A 23,777-nucleotide genomic window follows, 5' to 3' on the forward strand; every position below is an offset into this window, starting at 1 on the left:
GTTGGTGCTCTAACCCAACCCAAGGTTCCTATATCTCAACCCTAACCCAACTCAACCCAATCTAGGATTGGGAACTCTCAACCCAAGCGAGCTCAGTCAGGTTGAACGGGTTGGTCGAGTACATACCTGCTAATATTTTCATTATTACATTAGTTTATTATATTTAAATATAAGATTTATTTTTTGTATTTATGATTTTATTAATTATATATGTGATTATTCATCATAAAAAATTTCATTTTTTTCTTTAAAAAAACAAGTTGAAATATAAGACGACTACTCCATTAAAAGTCATGTGGCATAACATGTAATCTATTTGGGAGAGAGAAATCCGGCATATGTTGTTAGCTTGAGTCCTTGAAAATGACGTGGACAATTGAGACCCGACATCACTAGTGTGCCTTCGACACAAATGATCCACACTCAATTATAAATTATAAGTGACTTATATATTGATTGGGTTCGGGTTGGGTCGAGCAACCCGAGACCTCAACTTGAGCACAACCTAAGTTTTATCGGGTTAGTGTTTGTATAGTCCAAGCTTGAGATTGGACCCGATATATCTTGCCCAAGCCCAACCCAATGTCGGGTCGGTCACGGGTCGGTCGGGTTGAACCCGCCGAACTTTCAGCCCTAGTTTTGTGGGCCCTATATGTATGTGTTATATCTACCATATCTATTTATTTTTGTGAGATGATTTTAGGAGATAGGTAAATGTGTTATATCTATCCTGTCAATTTATTTTTGCCAGATGATTTTAAGGGATAGATAAAAAAAGAATATACAGATATAAAACTTAAGTAGTCCACACTATAAAACAATTGAAATCTTCATGGGGCCACCAACATAATGTTTATTTGCCATCCAACTTGTTCATGAGGCCAACTGGAACGAAAGGAGAAGATAAATATTAGCTTGATCCAAAACTTTTGCAGCCCAATAAGTTTTCAATAATAGGTGTTCAATTCCCACTATGTTTTATAATGTGGTACACTTGAGCATGCTATCTGTTTCATTTTTTACCCTGTACTTTAAAATGATCTTGCAAAATGCATGAACAGTGTGGATATAGCAAACACACTATGTTGGGCCCATATAACCTTGTTTACGTAAACACACAAGTGGGGCGTGTGACACGCCACTCAATCAGCTTCCAAAGAGGATCCAAAACTCATGTGCCCAAAAGATGTTTACATACGATCCAATCATCCAAACCGTTCATACTATTACTATCACTCAGATCAACTTTAGTCACAAATATCACTCTCATACAGAACTTCTGTAGCACCAGCTGCAAAGCTTTCAATGGTAGGTCTTCCATCACCACTGTTTCGTATGGTGTGGCCTACTTGAGTTTTGAATCTTACTAATTTTGGAATACTATTTTAGGGCCAGTTTGGTACTTGCATTAGAGTGAATTAGAAGTGATGAAATTAGCTTTAAGGTAGTGAGAGGACTTTAAGAGGTTGTACATAAATTCCAGTGGATTGGAAGACCCTGGGATGATCTCCCTCCTCCGGCTATATACTCGTGGGAGTGTTTTAAAATGCAAGCATTTTTAACAGTGTGTGTCTTTAGCACTACTACTTCCTACGATGTGGTCCACTGTAGCCTTAGATCTACCTTTATTTTGATCTAATTCTCTACATTGAATCGACCTTACGGTGTGAATCGAAGTTATACATCATTGGGGGTCACTTGTGAGGCCGCCTGTGGTCTCATCCGGTATCCCACGCTGTATGGGTGATAGGCAAAGTCTGAAGGAATGATTTCACGAATTTCTTAGAATGCCCATGCAATTTATGAAGTATTATCCGCTTGAGTAACATCCGGCCATCCAAACAGACTATTTGGATAGAAATATGAATCAAATCCCTCTTAATACTATCTGGTTCCTTCCGGTCCCATGGGCCAAACATGACCTTAGTAGGATATTTAGATATTTAGAAACTGATAGAATTTGTGGAGGTCATTTCTATGGCCAGCTTTGCTTCGGAGACTACAGCAACTTGTATGACAGGGTCACAGCTAATCATCTTCCCCACCGACCAATGTGTGGTCAGGAAAAAAGCTTTCCCGTTGAAAGGGACAACGGACGCGACTTGGATGTGTGCCCCGGCCGCCAGTTCCTGTGGTAGGAAGCTGTGGGAGGAACCTGTGGGATCCACAGAAATTCTTGTGATAGATCCACTCCATCAATCAGTTTCAAAAGACCACGATATAAACGGATTCTAAAAATTAGATAGAAACAAAACTTAAGGGAGTCACACCATACGAAAAAGCTGGGATTGAATGCCTACCTTTGAAAACCTTGTGAGGCTAAAGAAGTTTCGTACCAGGATGATATTATACCTAAATTTTATCAAGTGTTAATAACCGTATAAACGGTTTGGATGGCATATAAACATCATGGTCAGCTCTAGGAAGATTTCGACATTGGACGTTTCCGTTCTAGGTATATCGTCCCATTGTGGTCCTGCGGAACTGATGGACGGAGTGGATTTGTCACGGGAAATCTCTACGGGCCCATATAGCTTCTGATCATAGGAAGCTTATGTGGCCGGGGCCACAGGAGGGACAGCTGCACCTTGTTTTCATCTTGTTCAAGAGAGCTTGTTCGTGCATGTAGTTTCGTGCCACGCAAGCAGTATCCACTGAAAGTGAGCCGTCAATCATGGACGCGGATTGCGTCCTACGGGCTCTGTGGGGCCCACCTTGATGTAAGTGTTTTATCCACGCCGTTCATCTTTTTTCTCATATCATTTTAAGGTATGATCCAAAAAATTGAGGCAGGTAAAGGGCTTAAGTGGACCACAAAGGTTCACCATTAAAAACTTCTTGGGAGCCGGAGAAGTTTCGAATCAAGCTGATATTTGTTTTTTCACTTCATCCACGTCTAAATGACCTTATGAATAGGTTGGATGGTTTTTTTTTTAAAAAAAAAAACATCACGGTAGCCCTTAGAAAGGTTTCAACAGTGGGTGTCATTATCCCTGCAGCTTCCTTTGGTGTGGCCCACTGAAGCCGTGGACCTGCCTCATTTTTAGTTTCAATCTTTAAAATGTTCTGAGAAAACCAATGAACGGCGTGGATAAAACAATTACATCATTATGGGCCCCACAGAGCCCTGCCCGGACGGATTACCGTCTGGGCTGGGGTAGGACGCAATCCGCGTCTGTCAATCATACACTTCCATTCGAATACGTAGGGGGTTCGATCGTATTTGGGAAGATGATTAAATAAAAATATTTTAAGTGGTCCACTGTCACTTAGATTGATGTCCACCGTTGAACCTTGGAGATATCTACCATGATGTTTATATAAAATGGGGTTGAATTAATGAATCTTACTAGGAAAGCAAATAAATATAGTTGAATTGATGGATCCCACTGAGAAAAACTAATGATAATAATAATAAACATAGCCGTAATCTAAGACTTCGGTGGACTCAAGAAAGTTCTAATGATGAGGCTTTCTTGAATGTTAGATATGCCTACTTTCTAAGTGATTTTGTATAACGAGAGTGGAGTGGTTGGTGCTCTGTGGGCCCCACCAAGATGTATGTGTTTCATCACCCCGACCCTCCATTTTTCAGATCATTTTAAGACATGATCCAAAAAATAAAGTAGATCCAAATCTAAGTCGGACCACCATGACACCCACCATTAAAATTTTGTCCAGGGCTACAAAAGTTTTGTATCAAGATGATATTTGTTTTTTCTCTTCACCAGGTCCATATGACGTGAATAACCGGTTGGATGTCAAATAAACATTACAATACGCACTAGGGGGGGTTTTTAACTGTGGGCATTCAATCACTTCTGTTTTTTATGGTGTGGTCTATTTGAGATTTAAATCATGGTGGGGGCCACAGATTATCGACCACTAGCCAACTAGCTAATGACAGCTTGACTAACCAAACACTGTCCATGGAGTAAACTCAACGTATACATCATAATGAGCCCCGCAAAGCCTCTTTTCTTCTTTTCTTTTTCTTTTTTTCGTGGCTTATCTGAGCACTCAACAAACCTGCATTGGGGTAGATTAGATTACCTCCTTAGAACGCGAGGCCCCGTGAAAAAACCTTTGTGCACTTGTAGATGGACACGGATTGCATGTTGACCCCAACACCAGGTGACCCAAGCAGTCTTGGTAAGAAGTGGGATCTGATTGTGCCATATGCCACAGATGTAGCCTATGCAAGGCATGTTTGAAATAGGGCTGAAAGTCGGGCGGATTCAACCCAACCGGCTGGTGACTGACCTGACATTGGGTTGGTCTCGAGCAAGATGTATTATTGGTCTTGAGCTTGGGCTATATAAACACCAACCCGATAAAACTTGGGTCAGGCTTGGGTTGAGGTCCTCGGTTGCCCGACCCAACTCGAAATCAATCAATATATAAGTTATAAATTATAATTGAGTGCGGATCGTTTGTGTTGAAGGCACAAGAAATTCCATTGTCGTCGGTCTCATTGGTTCACGCCATTTCCGATGACTCGAGCTAACAAGATACGCGGATTTCTCTCCCAAGTAGATTGTGTGCTACACAACACTACTTTTAAAGGAGTATTTGTCTCATATTTTAGCTTCCTTGTTTAGAAAAAAAATGAAGTTCTATACAATAAATAACTACACGTATAATTAATAAAATCATAGGTATAAAAAATAAGACATATATTGAAATATGATAGACTAATGTAATTACGAAAATATTAGCATGTATCCACCTAACCAACTTGACCGAGCCCGCTTGGGTCGAGCTCGGGTTGAGAATTCCCAACCCGAGGTTGGGTTAGGGTTGAGGTATAGAAACCCTGGATTGGGCTTGGGTTGAGCGCCAACCCACCCAACTTTCAGCCCTAGTTTGAAAGGGGAGTGGATTAGGTGAGACTCTGACACCCAAGACAATGGAGCCCTTACTGCGGGGTCCACCTTGATGTGTGTATTTTGTATCCATGATGTCCATCCCTTTGTCCATATAATTTTAAGGACATTATCCAAAAACTAAAGTGAATCTAATTATTAGGTTGACCATAACATAGGAAATAGTGGTCCATATAATTTTAGGACATTATCTAGAAAATAAAGTGGATCTAACTGTTAGGTTGACCATAACATAGGAAATAGTGGTGATTGATCATATATTTGTATTTTACTTTTATCCAAGCTTACATGACCTTGTCCACAGACTGGATGACAAAAATGCACTCCATAAACATTAAGGTGCACCCTAAGAAGTTTTTAATGATAGGGCATCCAATCACCACTGTTTCTTATGGTATGGTCCACCTGTAATTGGATCTACTTCATTTTAGGGATAATGCCCTCAAATGACTTGCAAAAATGGATGGGCATCCTGGATACAAAATACATACATCAAGGTGGGCTCCCATTGTAAGGGTTACACCATCTTGGGTGAGGCCGGGGTTTTCACCGCCCAATCAAATCCCGCTACAACCTAACACCACCGAGTGATATAGTTTTGGGGTCATCATGCAATCCACATCCCTGTTTGCCGTGAAGCTGCAGTGAAGAGCAAGGATGATTTATAACATCCTGAATTTTCGCTATTTTGGATTGCCAAAAATTCTTAATTTTTTTGAAGTATAATAATTTTTTTAAAGTATAATAATTAGCTCACGTCGTCACTTAGTGATCCTTGATGCTCGAGGTGAGCCTATACGTAAGTAATACTAGTAAAGAACCGTACAAATTCAATTAACCAACCGTATGAAGCGAACTAATCTGCCTGATCACTTAAACCTCAAGTCTAGCCTCGTGAATTGTTCATCTAGGGCTTAAATCTAATTGACTCATCACCGACTAATCAAGACAACCATAACTAAATTAAGGATCTACTCAAAGCCGAGCCAGCTATGACTCGGATCTTAACTAATGGACCAAGTCAACCTATTTACTCATTTAGCCTAATAACCAATGGTTTAGAGTGATCATGACTGAATCAGCATTTTCATTAATTTCGAATAGGCCACACTGTGCACTTAGTTAATCCAGACCATAAAAATGGCGCCCAAGAAATCTCCCTACCCAATTCATTTGAAAAATGCCCCGATTATTCTAACAAGCTCTAGACCACTCGTTAGTGGCCCACCAATTCCGAAATTATAGAATAAGGTCCGTCTCACTGGGCTTGACGCCTATCGCAGGTGGTGAACCAAGATAGTGCCCAAAATTGCTCAACTTGAACCAGAAGCCAAGTGCTTGATACGCACGAATCCCCTAAGTTGAAATCTGAAAACTTAAGTGAACTAGACATTCTGCTCTTTCGCGAAGTTATGACTTTCTGACCGTTAGATCGCAACCAAACTCGGGCCATGAGTCAGGGATATTTCTTTGCTCATATCTATATAACTGGTGCCCTAATCGAACATCAATGACTGTTAATCCCAAATAAGGCCCCCGCGGTAAATTGAGTCATCCGTTTGCTGCCAAATTCAGACCAATCACTCATCCGACAATGGGGCACTTGCCCCATGGCACAGAGGGGCCAGGGGGCCATTGAAATGGCCCTAGGGACCAAAAATCAACTTATTAGGGGCATGCATGCTAGAATAAAAGCTCTTAAGGTCATTTAGATGAAAATTTCATGCTATATAAGTCCAAGAAATTCACTCCCTCACTCCTATACGAATTTTGCTGCAAGGGAGAGAGAGAGAGTGGCGAGAATAAAGAGAGAGGGAGCTTCAAAGGAGCTGAATTTTGAGAAATTCTCCCTCCTACCTCAACTCACATCGGAGCCCAGGACTCCGCCGCCATAGAAGCAGCCCTCCAACCATAGAAAGGTAATCAATTCAGCCCCTTCCAAATTTTAGGTATCCTAAACCACTTACATGAAATCTAACATGCAAATTCTATTGGCACAGGGCTCCGTTATACCAACCCGCGGAACCAACGCCTTAGGAGCGGCTCCACAAACTGCCAAACCATTCTTAGGTGTTGAAATTAATAATTGTGTGTATGAAATTTGCTTTGCGCACTGATTTATAGGAAATCCTTAGATAGTTAATTCTCTACAAATTTGCCTATGCATGTTTAGAATAATCAATACTTAATTCCATACTAGATTAGAATAAGCCATTAAAATGCTGCCCTTTTTCCTTGTTTTCCCTTTTGATTATGTGAAATTGAATTTGATTCATTCCCAAATCTGTGGCAATTTGAGGGAAATGTACCGCATGTCTTCTATACGTTTAAATTGGATCAAATGTTTACGATTATTTACATGCATGCCTGAATTTTCTACAACTAGGAATAGTTCATGATCTTCTTATGATATTAAGCAATTTAAACTTTATATATATATATATATATATGCATTGCCGAATGCTCTACAACTCGAAGTAGTTCATGATCTTTTCTATGATGTTAAGTAATTTAAATCTTTTGCCGGGTTGGCCAGCAAAACTACAAGGCCTGTGTGGGCAGCCCCACCGGTTGGGCTGCCCAATGACCAATTTGACCAATTTAAATCGAACACGGATAGGCGATAGTAGCTGGACTACGCGGGATGCTCGCACCCAATGTCGGGTGTTCTATAGTTCGCCCAAATCGGACAAATTGGTTCACTAACTGACCAACCATATTTGTTGACAATGTATGATCACGCCTGTTTGAACCTGAGACACTTCATGCCTTTGGAACACCCATTTACAACCATTATGATGCAATCCACAAGTCTTGTGAGTCAGGTATGGTGGAATGTGACACTATGCTCGAGCTGTTGGCCTACGCTAGAGTGACGAGCTTCCCTATAGTGACTGCGAGCAATCCAGGGTACAAACCCACCTCGTGAGCAAGGCATAGTGGAATGGGACAATATGCTCGAGTTGTCGACCTACGTAAGGGTGATGAGCTTCCCCATAGTGACCGCGAGTAAACCTACTTTACAAAATCACCTTTGTATGCGTTTTCTAGGAGTGACGAACCCAAAAGGATCAAGGATCGCAAGCGCAAGGCCGTCGCGGCCGCCTGGGCTTCACGATTGGGTTAGGGCATTGACTATGCTAGGGTGTCCTAGTTTCCCCAACCTACTAGGTGAATGAATATAACTAAATACTCGGCTAACATGTTCATGACGACATCGCATTAGTTAGGTTGGCGACTCGGTAGTCGATGTTTCACTGGGGGAGTGTCGGGCATATACGATCGTTAGATGGTGTCGCTCGAGAGTGTGTTGGATGGTGAGAGCATGTATCATATCACAACAACATGTATACACATTAATAAGAGTAGTTAGGAACTTTGTGTCTGATATTTTTCATTAATCGCACTTATGGAATTGATAACTTGTATAACTTATTGCTAATGGAACCCATTGAGTTGATTACTCACTCCCACTCTGAGACGGTGTTTTAAAACACCAACCAGAACCTATCTTAGATGTAGGTGTCACGGAACTTAACGTGCTAGATGGGGCGAGCATAGACGAGGAGGATGAGCTCTCCTGCTTTCAGCTTCTGGGCGGATCACCATAGGCAGCCCGAGGACTAGTGATGGGGCCTTAGGGCAAGAGGACATTTGCGCATTCTTTTAGATCATATATTTTGTTAGGACGTTATTCCGTACCTCATGCGTGCTATTTCCTTTTGATGGTCATACGTTATATTAGTCGCACTTTATTTCAATAATTTAGTCGTAGTTTATGACACATGATCCATTTAATTCCTTGAATGTTCATGTGCTAACTAAATAAACCTAAATTACTTGCTTACACAAGGCATAAGTGACACCAGGGATATCGGGAGTCGAGAATTTACTCGGCCCCAAAATCCAGAGCACTACATGATTTGATTGTGAGGGCTCATTTCTAAATGCATATCTTATGTATTCTAACCCTGGCCACCTCTCGGCTAACAATATAACATGACTTTCTTATAAATCTTAGAGCTACATGAATCCCCATGATTCTAAATTCAGCATGTTGGGTTTTTATAAAATAAAGAAAGAATGAAAAAATCGTTGGGTTTTCAAATTTATAAAGAAGAGATTAGAAGAAGAGTTGTGGCTTTTAGTGATTATTAGTGATCATTCATTTGTAAATAGTGATGTCTCATGGTGAATAGGGCATCCTTTGATTTTGAAAGATTAATAAAATGGTGTTATTAATGATAAAAGGATGTCATTGTTGAAAAAACAGTAAAAAGAAGATGTCTTTTACTGAAAATAAACTTTTTTTAGGGTATTAGCAACACACTCTATTCTTAGCCACACACACTCTACCCCTAGCCACACTTATTAAGTTCATTAAAAAGTAACCCTTATAGCGTTATAAAAAAACTCATTTTCGGATCATTTCAAATCACAATAACTCCAATAATCTTCTTTCTTTTTTCTTCATTTTCAATTTTTCTTTGAATAGCTATATAGAATTTTCAAGAAGTAAATTGCAAACAATTAAAATGTCACAAAATAAATTATAATAACATAAAAGTCATAAGTGTATATTTTAAAAGTGTATTCGGGATATGGTTTTTCAATTTCGCAGGTTAAAGTCACATCCATCTGATTTTAAAGAAGAGACTTATTGTATCTTGAAGACAGATTTATTGCAATCCTCTTGCAAACTGGTTTAACTACCAATATGGTATGAATATCATTTTAAAGATAGTGACATCATGATAAGCCTTAGGCTATCTTTAGGTGAGTGTTTTTTTTTTTTGGTTCCGCCTTTACTCTTACGATTTTAAAGTGATATTATAGCCTTTTTTAATAGGCAATCCCAATTCCACTTGAGCAATATCATTTGATGGGTTGAATTTTCTTCGATGGCAATCGAGACTCAAAAGTATACTCCTTTCTTGCATCATTTGAGTTGGATCACGTGTTCGCTTAAGAACTTCCAGTTATATAAAAGTAGTTAGACAATAACATTAATCACCGGAACCTTCCCAATGCTCACAATTATGTTTATTTGTCAACTCATTCGTAATGACACCCATTTATCGGATTGATCCAAAATTTTCCCAGCTCCAAAAAGTTTAGTGCCTGTTTGATTTTTCAAATTCATGGTAAATGCCTTGAAAATACTTATTATAATTTCACCCTTTCAAACGCATCTACTTCTACTTAGGAAAATAGTCCAAAAGGATTAATTTAAATTTGTGGGCCTCACCATGATGTATATGACATATCCATGTTGTCCATCTGCTTTATTATGATATTTGAGGTATGAGCCAAAAAAAATAAGGTAGATATAATGTTGAAGTAGCCCACACCAAAGTAAACAGTGGCCGGGAGAAGTTTTTAACGTGGGGTGTTTGATTCCCTTTTCCCTGTGGTGTAGTCTACTAAAACTTTAAATCCTGCTCCCGCTCTCTCTCTCTCTCTCTTTTTTTTTTAGCTCGTCCTAGATTCAGTCAGCATAACGGCTGGACGTTTGGATAATCCACGTACATCACGGTGTGCCCTCGCAAAAATTTGGCAGCATTTTCAATTTTAGCGCCGGCAAAAGTAAGAGCCAAATCTAGAAAGGGATGCACTAACCACGCAAGAAAATAATTATAACCTACTTATACTGCAGTTACGTTTACTTTATAAAAACACATCCCGGATACGTACATTCCTTGCAATTTTCCACGACCGTCGCCTTTGATGTGGCTCCATGAAAAGAGACATCTCACTTTTGTCAGAGACACGGATTCCGTGGTGATCTTAACGCCACGTAGCCCCGGCAGTGTAGGAACGTGGTTGGGCCATGAGCTGCCTTGGGGATGTGACCTGTTCAAAGCATGCTTTTGATGGCCAATAAGTACTCTTTACTGTGGTGCGGTGCACCTCAAATTTGTATCTACTTGTGCTCTGGACCATCCCTAAAATAAACTGAAAAACCAGATGGATTTTGTGGATATAAAATGCATTTGACATCCAACCCTTCTAGAGGATGACCTGGTGAAAAAAAATCAGTCCTATCTGTTCATCAGGTGGGCCATATTATAGAAAACAATGTCTAAGCCATTGATAAATAAAAAACACAAATGTGGTCCAATGGATCGGTGAATATAGACGAATTCTTGCAGAATGTGATCCTTGTGATAGGGCCAACATGTTGGATGGGTTGGATGTCAGGAACACTCAAAATATTAGAAATCATACCTCTAAGTGAACCGTAGGGTATTATCCCATCGGTTGGACTGGAGAACCTTTTTCAATTACCTCTCACAGCTAAACTAGCACAAGAGAAATGATGCAGTGCTCTCATTGCATTATGACTTATAGGTGCTTCTCGTTGCATTAACATTTGGACATTTCCATTTGATTGATCCAGACCATCCATTAGATACCCTTCATCTTTATAGCCGTTCATCTTCCAAGCCATGGATGGGATGGCTTAGGATTCTTTCACAAGTGTGCACAAGCAATCAAATATGAGGCCCAACAAACAGATATCTCGAATGGTTAGTTAGGCCCATTTTTCAACAAATGATATCGACCATCTATTTTATAAGCTTTCGATCTGATGGTTAGGATTGTCCAAGTTGGTTTAACTTTTAGTGGCAGCTCATGAAACATGAAGATAATATTCAGCGATGCCAAACCGTTGATACGATCGGCCTCACAATGGACTATGCACCAAAATTCAAAGAGAAGGAAAGAAATACAACCATTCGCATTCAATCAACGGATAAGATCTTCTGATCTACTGAAATTCTGGTGCATGGGCCATATGGAAAGGCCCAGATCATCAATGGTTTGGATTAATTATGGGTCCTCTACCAACTCTATTCCCATGAATTGTAAAATAATTATGAGGCCAGTTACTCTACTACTATTGGATAATAAGTAGAGCTGGACACAAACCTAGCCAGCTCAAAAGCTAGCTTAGATTGGTTCGAAACCAAGGCTCGGAGTCAAGCTCGTTTGAAAAAAACAAATTAAACTCAAACCAAAGCAGTCTCAGCTTAGCTCGGCTCAAAACTCAACTTGATTCAGTTCCGTTTGTTTTAGTTCATAAATTGTATACACACCTTTTCTTGAGGTGTGAACCACTTGAGCTTTGGATATAATTTAATTTTGGAACCATGTACTAAAATGATATGTAAAAACGAATGGACAGCATGAATAATACATAAAGAATAATACATATACTTGATGATGTGGATAATACATAATACATATACATGAATGCACACGATTTCATGTAGTATATTCAGCTCGGCTTGAATATTTGGACCAAATTAAATCAAGCTCAAGCTCAAATAATTTAGCCCGAACCAAGATTAAATAGTAGGAATAGACCTTAAATAGTGTAAAACTAGAACCATGTGTCATGTAAACAAGCCAAATCAAATTTTGGTCAAATTCGATAATAAGATTGGATCGTGTACAGATAATAAGATTATCTACAATTTTTTGCATTGCCCCAACCTTATGTAGGGCTCAGATCCACTCCGTCCATAAGGTGTGCCCTTCAATATCACCATGTATCTATAAATTCAAGCCAATCCAAAACGCAGGTGAACCACCACCACATGGAACAGTTGGGATGGTGACACCCACCAACTCAAACCAATGCAAAACACAGGTGTATCACCACCACATGGAACAATTGGGATGGTGACACCCACCACTAAAACCTACTTTGACTGTGGGTCCACTGTTTTTGTATGGAAACGGATTGGGTACTGCGTAAACTATGTAGGTTCCACCGTGATTTACGTATTTTATCCACTCCATCCATCCATTTTAACAACAGATAATTTTAGGGCTTAAGCCCAAAACTGATGCATATCCAAATCTCAAGTGCGACCACACCACAGGAAATAGTGTGAATTGAATGTCCACCGTTGAAAAAATCTTGGAGGTTACAGAAGTTTTGGATCAAGCTAATATTTGTGTTTTCACTTCATCCATGTCTTTGTGATCTTATGAACAGGTTGGATGACAAATAAAGATCACTGTGGACCCTGGAAAGGTTTCAACGGTCGAAATCACTATTCCCACTGTTTCCTGTGGTATGGTCCACTTGAGCTTTGGATATGCTTCATTTTTCGGCTCAACGTCTAAAATGAGCTGGAAAAATGGATGGACGGCATGGATAAACTACATACATTCACGGTGGGCCCAACTGAGTTTACTCAGTACGATAAAAGCCGATTTTGTTGCCATCCAAACATCCGATGGGAGGGGATTAGGTGTTACGGTAACACCTGGTTGTTACCCTTACCATGTGGGGCCCATCTTGATGAATTTGTTGCATATCCACTCCGTCCATCCATTTTTACAGCTCATTTGACGTGATCCCAAACTTTAGGAGATCCAAATCTCATGTGGACCACAACACTAGAAACAGCAGAGCTGTCAACGGGCTGGGCCTGGGCTTGGCTTGGCATTTTTAACTGATTCGGGCTATAACTATGGGCTGGGCCTATTCTAAATTTTGATTTTGTCAGGCAGGAGACCAGCGCATTGACAGCCCTAAGAAATCGTGGTGAATCACCGTAAAAAACTTTTTGTGGCCCACAAAAGCCGGAAACGGATTGACTACTCCCCCTGACACCAGCCAATGGCTGGTGGTCAATGCTCCGTGGGCCCCACCATGATGTATGTGTTTCATCCATGCCGTCCATCTATTTTTACAGATCATTTTACAGTATGAGACCAAAAATGAGGTATATCCCAATCTTAAGTGGACCACATTACAGGAAACAGTGTTGAATGAGCGTCAACCATTAAAAAACATTTTGGGGCCATAAAAGTTTTGGATCAAGTTGATTTTTGTTTTTTCCCTTCATCTGGGCCTGTATGACCTAATCGACATATTGGATGTCAAATAAACAGTACAGTAGGCCTTGGAGGATTTTAATGATGGATATCCAATCACTATTGTTTTCTTGTGGTGTGGTCCACAGAGATTTATATACCTCTTATTTTTAGGATCAAGCCATAAACTGATCTGTAAAAATGGATGAACGGAATGGATGAAACACACACATCATGGTGGGGCCCACATAGCACCGACAACCAGCCGCGGGGGCTGGTGTCAGGGGGAGTAGCCAATCCGTTTCCACAAAAGCCAATCTTTGTATTTTCCGTCCATACAGGTGGGCCCTAGGAAGTTTTTAATGGTGGGAGTTCGATCACCACTGTTTCTGGGATGTGGCCCACCCGAGATTTGGATCTGCTTAATTTTTGGGACCATGTCCTAAAATGAGCTGAAAAATAGATGGACAACGATAAATAATCAAGGTGGGCCCCACGGTAAGGTAGCACCTAATCCACTCCCCCATCCAATCCATTCATAAGAAGCGTCCTGCCAGGAAGGATGGACACCTAAAAATCAGGCCATTCTAAAATTCTTGTGGGCCAAACCATGTGATTTTAATGGTTTTAGGCATGATTTTACAAGGTGTGCCCCACCTAAGTTTTCGATCAGCCTGATTTTGGGATCAAATGAGATAGGAAGCGCACGAGATGGATGGAATGGATGTCATGCAAGCCCCACGGTGGGGCTTATACAAAACTGTAGAATAAGCTTACAAGATGGTGAGAAAATGCGGAAGAATAGAGACACTCATTAGCAGCTGGTCTTGAAACTCAGTGACTCAATTAACGATTTTGATGCATTTATACATATATATACAACAATTAAAATCTAATTATAGTAACCCACATCCACATCTCTCTCTTCCTCTCTCATCGCTTCGAACTCTTCTTTTCAGCAGCTTTCTTTTTTGACTTCCTGAATCCTGCACCACTCTCCTGTCAGTAACAACAAGAGCAACATCAGAAGAGCTCACCCCAGTTGCAACTGTTAAGCCACAAGACCAGTTTTCTCTTGTTGTCCCAAAGTTATAGTTTAATGGCTTGCAATCCAACTTAATTATGAGGAAATAAACAATGCTCGACCTGAACTACCAGCATTTTCGTTCAGGCCTGCATATCGACTACCTTACAGGTGGGTCCCACTTTTCACAGATCATTCATCTCAGCACCAAGCCATGTAATTGGACAGGGGCAACTTCAGCGATGAAAGATTTTTATCTCAGGCTGCAATTTTTCAGTGGCCAATGGGAAGTTCGGAAGCCGTAGATAATAGCAACTGAACTACAAAGAGTTTATAATTCTATTAAAAAATTAAAGAGGTTTATGGTTATTATTTTTAAATAAATTGATCATTTACCACATATATAATATGGAATTAGGCGTATTTTAGTCATTCCATGGTAAAAAGAGAGCAGTGAGTACCTTGATGAAGAATGTGGACTTATTAGGTGCGCCCATAATCATGCGGCCGCTCCAACAAAAAGGAAAATAGAGAAGGATTGTCATCACATGACATCATGTGGATGCCTATCTGGGGTTATTAGGTACGCTATCTTAAGTTGGGTTTTTAGTTAATCCCTGGCTGAAAATGAAGTATGGGTTTGTTCAGTGTTACCTAAATCGCCAACCCTCCTACATTTTCCATTCCGAATCGTACAATCTGGATGATGAGTCATTTGTCATCTGGGTTACCACTTTTACCAATCTGAATTTATGGTTTTATACTATTACTGTTGATTAAGTTGTAGTGTAAATTTATATCTACAAAGTAGAGGTTTGTACTTTAATATACGCAATAGCATGCATATAACACCCTACTGAATATGTGGGGTCTATAATAATAAGATTCACTATTTCAAATATAAATTACAAAATCAATTCGTAAATAAGAGTATCAGATAGACTTGATTTATGTACTGAAGTGACAGCAGCATGATCCTAGCCGTAGCATACCACTTATTGGAGGAAGTAATGTATGCATACCAGTTCCTGTACCACGTACTCTACTATAGTTGCACAAAGTGTGAAGTGAGGCAGCAACAAATTTGGGTAAGGGAGCCAGGAAGCGTCTATTTTGAACTGTAAACAAGTATAAATTGGTAGGAAGTGGGAGTTGGAGAGAGTGTGAGGCACAATGTGAAGTGGGAGCAGCACGTATTTAGAAGGATACTGCAACTAAGTACCGTACCAAACCCCGATCCAGGTAACCTTGCATTAGTAAAAGTTTAAGAAAGTTTTTTTTCTTCTTTTTTTCCCCCTTTTCTTTTTGTGGGTTTCTTTTTGGAAATCATAAGTTTTAAAATTGAGTTTTCCACAGTTAAAGAGTTGTTGAGGAGATTTTTATAAGGCTACAAGTTATATATTTACTAACAAAGAGATAATGAACTAGTCTAGTATGAAAACAGAGGTATAGACTACTATTTAATTTCTGAATTTTGGGAACTTATGTTCTTTATTGGGTCAAGATCATGATTAGACGTATTGCCTGAAACTATGTATCATCAGATATGTACCAGTATCAATGATGAACGATATGGCTGTATTAGCCTTTATTGGCCTGAGACAGCCCAATACAATGTGATATGGGGCAATATGATCTCTTACCAGCGGTGATTGATACAGTACACATCATAGCTCTCTCTCTCTCTCCCTCCCTCCCTCCCTCCCTCCTAGATCACCTAATTTTTATTACTTTGCAGCAATTTACTCAGTTTTATGATTCAAAGGAATTCAAGGATTTCAAGTTGCAACACTTGGTTGCCATTCTTTTAGGTGAACCAGTAAAAGGATAATGCTTTGTGTTGTTTACACATCTACAGAAAATTTTGGAGTAATATAGGCTGGCCAGCCAAGCATTTTCAAAATTTGCTCTGACTAATTTTTGTTTGGCTATATGATGAATGGTCTAGAACAATGGTTGATCAAGCAAGTCAAACAGCTGAATCAGGTGATTGAATAATATGGGAAGTGTCTAATTCTTGTGTTGAGCAATTTCGAAACTGGGTAAACAAACAAATATCAGATTTGGGTATTAAGCTTGATACACAACTCCCATAGCCATGTTGTCAGGAGCATTGTGGATGCTAAGGAATGATAGGATCCTCAACCAAAGGATGAACACAGTAAATTCTTGGTTCAGTGATCTAGACCCTTGGTTTATTGGGCCCCACAATGGATGGGCCATGGACCAAAAAGATCTACTCAATTGGACAATCCTGGTTGTTCATAATGTGTGTGTGTGTGTGTGTTATGCACGTGCATACATTCACTACAAACATTTGCAAGCTAGTTGATAAAAATACCTTCCTGTATTGCCGATAGGCCATTTGACCAGTCAACTCTTGCCCATTCTTGTTGACATAAACCTGAAGAAGATTAAATCAAGCATAACTTAATCAGCGAATATGCAGATGAACACATTTTCAGTGTATGCAAGCATAAACATGAAGGCAATTGTATATGATATATGTATATGCATTTAGGGCAAAGGGTTAAAATGGCTGTATTGGGTATCATATCATTCATGACAGATAACCTGATGCATACAGGATGATATGACCAAGTTCTGGTATAAAAACAATCCTAACTTCCAAAACCCCACAAAATGTGTTAAAACATGTTTATAAACATTTTTCAATGCTTAACTCCCACAAATACAGGCTTATAATAGGTGAGTCAGGAGGTCTTTTGTGTGACTTATCTGTATTGTTGGGCACCGAAAACAATATGTATTGGCTGACACATACCGGTTTTAGATGATACTGAAACCATGTTTAGAGAGAGCTTTCCATGTAAAATGAATGAAATAAAATATAAGAGATGTACTTACCAAAATAATAATGATATTAGCAGCAGCACTAAAATACGTGAAAGGACTAGGTGAGACACTGATGTCTAAGTTATCAAGCACTCGATCCCTACAGACATGGCAAAATTCAAACAGATCCAGACCTTTCATCTGTTTAACCTATCATGAATGCAGTCGAGCCCACAAATCACAGGGATAGGGTGATCCAAGTCAATGATTGGAGGACTTCTAAGGAATAGAAATGGACAGTTAAGGTACAGCCAACAGCTGACATTCAACAGGCAGAGCCCTTCCATCAGTGGCTAGGATCATCTGTCCTGCATAATTTGAACCAAACAGATGAAAGGTCCAGACCTCATACATATATGCTATTTATATGGAAATTGAATGCTTGAGAGCTTGGATGTTAGTTTTCAGAACTGCTCTTTTGAATTTCTCAAAAATACTGAAAATCATCAGAAAGAGAGTGGATTGAAAGCACATCTTCTTCTTTTTTTACACACACACCCTCACACCCACACACACCACAATGGGTACTCGAACCCATGACCTTAGTGTTGAAACTCTTGTGAGTCTACCACTAAGCCATGAGTAAGGACCCAATTGAAAGCACATCTTAATGACTGAAACTTGTCTAGACTTGGCATATCTACTTGCCTTTCTTCCATCTTGACCAGTATACCAATGACCAGCAGCGTGAGCATCTGCATGAACTCGTCTTTTTCCAGCATCCCTAGGGATGTTATCACAGCTTCTTGGGTTCAACCAACTCCCAGAATCTTGTGAGACCCCTGGAGCACTTGCATTCTTTAGATTCTTCTTGCTCTTCTTTGAGCTTCCTCCAAGGCCTTTGTTCCCAGTCCCATATGCTTGAGCAGAAACTTTTCTAGAAACATCGGTGTGGCCAAATTGACTCCTGTAATGACATTACAGCATTAGAACAAGTAAAAATAGAGCTTCTCACCAAAAAAATAAAAAGTAAGAGAAATTAGAGGGTTTAATGCATGTGGATGCAAAAAGTGTCCACACTTTGATGCACCAATTTGGTACTAGTCAGGCCCATGGTGATCAAGGCTGTCAACCTTGTGGGCCCCAAATGGATGGCAGACTATCTGAAATCATCTGCATTGGAAGATCTGGTCCATCTGATATCTGGCCTTTATTTATTTTTTTTCCTGAAGAGTAGCTGTACTTTTCCTAACCATCTCTATATGTAGGCCACTTCAAAGGATAATCTTCCCTGTTAGGAGATCATTGGGGCATTCCCATCCACAGTAGGTTAGTTAGATCAATGGGTTGAATTGCCCCATAGCACAGATTGCCATATAAGAACAGTAGTCAAGTTCTTATCCATCAAGACCTCATAATTCCTTGAATAGTAATAATAGTATAGATGTATGAAATGACTTACATATAATCAATAACTGCTGGTTCATACTGCTGCTGTCCTCTGTGGCCCGAAGTAACAATAGGAAAAAAATTGGGCAAGCGGTGGCGGACTAGCTTCTGAACTCTTGGATCATTGTGGCAAAAATAGCGATAAGCAGGAGGAAGATGATTGGGCTGACTACCACATTCCTTTACATTTTCACGGATATTGTTTTTCAGAAAACAACCCATTGTTTCATTCAAAAGACTGTCTTCAGCAAGTGCCTTAGACCTATTAGCTCTCATATCTCCTTCCTTACCATCACTCACATTATTATCCTTCAAAGATCTGAAATATTCTTGACAGAACTCATCCAAAGCAGGTGTTTCCAATTTGTTTTTCTTTGGACTGAAATCCTTCCATAAACTTTCAGTTTGGAGCATACTTGATGAGGTTTTTGCTCTCTTCTGTTGATTCCCAGTTATGGACTGGGTAGGGCCACACGGCCTCTCCTTTGTGTATGCATCAGCCCTTTTAATGTTTTTGGGTTGGTTTTCACAGGAAGAAGGTTCGTCAGTATCAGAATCCAGTAGCTGGAATTTTCTAAGAGGGCTTATAGTTAACTTTGGAAAGGCAAACTTGTTGCCACTTTCTTCTAAACTTGCAGAAGTTGAGGCATTAGAAGCTTGTTTCTTTTCCTGGGTATTGGATTTGATTGCTGATTGAGTAGTCAGGACCCTCTGACTCTGCAGGGAGAACTTTGAACTGCTACACGCAGAACGATTTTGTATTGACAAATGTTCTTCTGTCATTGAAAAAAGAAAAGAAAAAACTGGATGAATATTACTTGAAAGAAAGATAATTCATTTATCTCTCGTCCTTTGAAGCTCAAATTGGAGTTACAAACATATTACCAAAGCATAAATGTACAGAAGCTTACTTCAAATGGAACATATTACAATATGAAAATGAAAGAACATTAAAATACCCAACATATGCAATGGGAATGTTGAGAAGAAATAGATTAAGGCAAAACAAAAGGTCTACCCAAGTTCTCTTTGCAAGTTTATATGATGATACAAAGCCCTTATCATCTGCATGAACCTTTAAATGAAAATCTGCTTCATATTTTAGGTTTTCACTGATATCAACTATTATTTTTACAAGGAGGCTGTAGATATCCAAAACAAGAAAAGGAAGAAGATGTAAAAGGTCAACTTGCAAGTCATCAAGGAACAATTTAGCATGGGGATCACATTGGTGAACTAGCAGTAACAAGGAGGGTGAAGATGATGACACAACAGTGAACCAGAAATCAAATCCATAGATGGGAGATTTGATCCAGGGACAACAAATCAGATCCGAAAACAGACAAAAGGGATCTATAATCCATAGTCGGCAAGGGCATGTGTTCTGAGACGGGTTTGCAGATAGCAAGTAGCTAGTGACTGCTTCAAGTGCACAATAGTTCAAGTGCAAAGTGTTTGAGGTGCGCAATGGTTCAGGTTTGCAAGTTAGATGATCTAACTAGAGCTGAAGATAAGCTCCAATCAGAGAAGGATGGCAAAGATAATCCAGAAAGAAGGGCAGATTTATATTAAGTCCTTTTTTTAAAATACTAAATAGTGGTTGATTCATTCCACAAAACAGAGACATCACTTGAGAGATGATGTTGAACAAGGCACCACACATAAATAGGAGATGGCTAATTAGATCTAGGTTGGGGACTATATATGAAATCCATAACAGATCAATAACCAAATTAACATGGGTCTCCTGAATAGCAGTGTAGATGTACAGGATCTGATAACCTTTGATGGATATGTGGTGAAGATGGTCATGGTGATCAATAACGAAATATTGGGAATGTTCCGTGTCGAACCTGGACTGTCCCAAATGCAGATTGGGGGAAAGAAAATGCAGAAAATCAGAAGCCTGTGCAATTAGGGTCCTGTATTCCTTGCGGGCCCCAATTTCACGGTGGCACTAATCATTACCTGTTCTGCCAAAATATTGTTACGGATGTCATTTTGGGGTACATTCAAATGCATTCTTACAATCTCGGTACAAAACTTCCAATCAACAAGGGGGGAAATTGTTCGAATACCTTTCTGTCGATCTTCCTGAGAAGAGAACTCTTCAATATCGTCATCGGCGTTCGAGAGCTCATGTGGGGATTGTTTCTCGCTGATGGCCGATGAAGGAACCGGAGACCCTCGCTTCAGGCGCTTGAGGACAGGAGGCAAGTCTGGATCTAGGGTTTCGGGATGGAAATCTCTGTCATCTTCGCTGTCATCTTTGACGGACTGAGATGATACATTGATTGGAGTTTCTGTGGATGGCTGGTGAAGAGATTCGTCCGGATCGAAATCGATTCCGAGAGAGAATGAAGGAGCTGCGAAATCTCCCATGGAGAGAGAGAGAGAGAGAGAGAGAGAGAGAGAGAGAGAGATTTTGAATTTTTTGAGGCGCCAATGAATGGAGGGTATTTATTGGAGTAGGTTTTGCCGCGGAACATGATTTGCAGTACCATTGCGTTCCAAATACAAGCGGAACACGATTTTCAGTACTCCTGCGGGATGCCAAACCTGTAGTTTTCACTACTCAGGAACGAAAACATGGCGTAGTTGTACAGAAATACGGACCGTTCATATAATCAAATTTAAATCCACTGTGGATAGAGCACAATCTAAAATTTGAACGGACAAGATAATATAAACCATCTGATTTTTCCCATGTAATTTGGACCACCCACTGTTTATACTTTTAACTATCCATTTGATAGCCGTTGATCGGATGGTTAGGATTGCTTAATAATTATGATTTCTTAGATTTTGGATGGTTTGAATAGTTGTACATTAGTGCCACTTATGATGAGGACGAGTCACCACCAATATTAGGATGGATGCTTATAGAGGGACACGGATTGGGTACTACCCGTCAGAGCTCTGCACAGACAGGAGCTCTGAGGGGCCACCATGATGTATGGATTTTATCTACACCGTCCATCCATTTTACCATATCGTTTTAGGAAATGAGCCCAAAACGAGGCAAATCCAAGGCTCAAGTGGACCACAGTCAGGATTAAACGACTACTATTGAAAACTTCTATGGGCCACAGAAGTTTTGGATCAAGCCGGTATATGGGTTTTCCTCCATCCAAATCTATGTGACCTTATGGACAGGTTGGATGGCAAATAAATACCAACATGGGTCCTGGGAAGGTTTTGACGGTGGGCGTGCTTCTACCTGTGGTGTGGTCCACTTGAATCTTGGATCTGCCTAATTTTGGGATTATGTTCTAAAATAATATGGCAAAATGGATGGACGGTATGGATAAAACCCATACATCATGGTGGGGCCCTCAGAGTCCTACCTGTGCTGAGCTCGGGACATGCACAGGTAGTACCCACAATCTGCGTCCGAAATTATAAGCCTTGGTGAGCCATGAAAGTGGGTCCACTGTTTAAAATAAATTTTTTTTTTTTAAAAAAAAAATCCATTTTTTATCTGCTTTTTGGATATGAATATTTCAATGATTTATTAACCTTTTCAACAGGATTATGCAACTGGAAGGCATCATGAATATATGACTGAAAATGAGTAGCATCAGTCATTCATAATAGCAAATGCTAGAGAATGCTCTACCTAAGTGGTCATTGAATACTGGCTGTTTGGATTCAAGCAAGGTAAATGAAAAGAGATTTTGTTTTGCATTGAAAGGAATTAAAAAAAGAAAAAAAGAAACTGGCAGCAAGGACTGTTTGTTTCTTCCATAAAATAACTTGGTAGTTGTTGGCATGTGCATTTGCAGGCCACCAATTGAACCGTTAGGATTTTTGGGTTTTCGGGAGATTGATTAGACCCATTAGGGCAATGGTCTGGATTGCTGAGCCAAGGGCAACCTTTCCAGAAACTAGAAATTCAAGGTATGAAGGATCATATTGGAGAGTTGGGAGTTGTCTTTGCTATGTTTGGGGTGGTGGATCCTGTTGAAGAGTAGCTGAATCCTGTAATGGTGGGAAAGGAATAGGAAGTGAACCTACTGAAATGAGAAGGTGGAGGTCAGGTCAGGTGAAGTCTCGTGTAATGGTTGGGTAACAAGAGTGCCTGAGACTATTGAAGGGATTTCTGTAGGTGGAATTGCTTTGATCTTGAATTATCAAAGAGACCGAAGTTCAATCCATGGAGAAGCTTGTCACCATTTGATGAAGAAACAAATTGCACGAATGCAATTTGGATTGACGAGCGGGAGAGTTTCTCTATAGAGCCCTGCCCAGATTCAAATTACAAGCGTGCTTGGTTATGGATGTCAGGTGCATATTGCATAGCAAACCTCAATTCATACTTTGGCCGAACGATCAGACACCAATGCCTCCTCCTCCCTGATGGGCTGGCCCCACCATCAATTTGCATGTGGTGGGGCCCACTGGCACCTTGAACCAGGGAGAATGGAAGTTGTGACCATCGTCAAGATCATGGATGCAATGCCAAAAGGTAGACCACTTAGTTCTAATCTGGTTTACGTGAAAATAAAGTCTGCAAACCCTCTATCATAAGAGGGACCCAACATCAGTGATCAGCTCTGTTCATTTAAGAACTCAATCATGGACGCCCACTTACAGAAAAAAAAAAAAAAAACAGACAGATGCTCCTGACCAACCAGTTAATGTGCCTCAGCTTGTGTAAGGAGGGTTTTAAAACCAGGCGCCTCCGATCGACTCGTTCGGTCCCTGAGTCGAGTCATCACTCACCCGAGTCAGGGATGACTCACGGTGTCGAACCGGAACAGGTTTGAGAGAGTCGGAGTCGACTC

At 40.1% G+C, this 23,777-nt stretch overlaps 1 protein-coding gene across 1 annotated transcript; it reads right to left on the reverse strand.

Annotated features, from left to right (window-relative positions):
• Positions 1-14,451: 14,451 nt before the first annotated feature.
• Positions 14,452-22,114, reverse strand: LOC131240136 (uncharacterized). The gene is made up of 5 exons (XM_058238210.1): positions 21,069-22,114; positions 19,004-19,766; positions 18,250-18,508; positions 17,087-17,149; positions 14,452-14,720 (listed from the first exon to the last, which is right to left on the reverse strand). Exons 1-5 carry the CDS (start codon positions 21,370-21,372, stop codon positions 14,655-14,657), a joined length of 1,455 nt encoding a protein of 484 aa, XP_058094193.1. The 5' UTR covers positions 21,373-22,114; the 3' UTR covers positions 14,452-14,654.
• Positions 22,115-23,777: the final 1,663 nt, after the last annotated feature.

This window comes from Magnolia sinica, chromosome 1, assembly GCF_029962835.1.
Source record: "Magnolia sinica isolate HGM2019 chromosome 1, MsV1, whole genome shotgun sequence".
Lineage (NCBI taxonomy): Eukaryota > Viridiplantae > Streptophyta > Magnoliopsida > Magnoliales > Magnoliaceae > Magnolia > Magnolia sinica.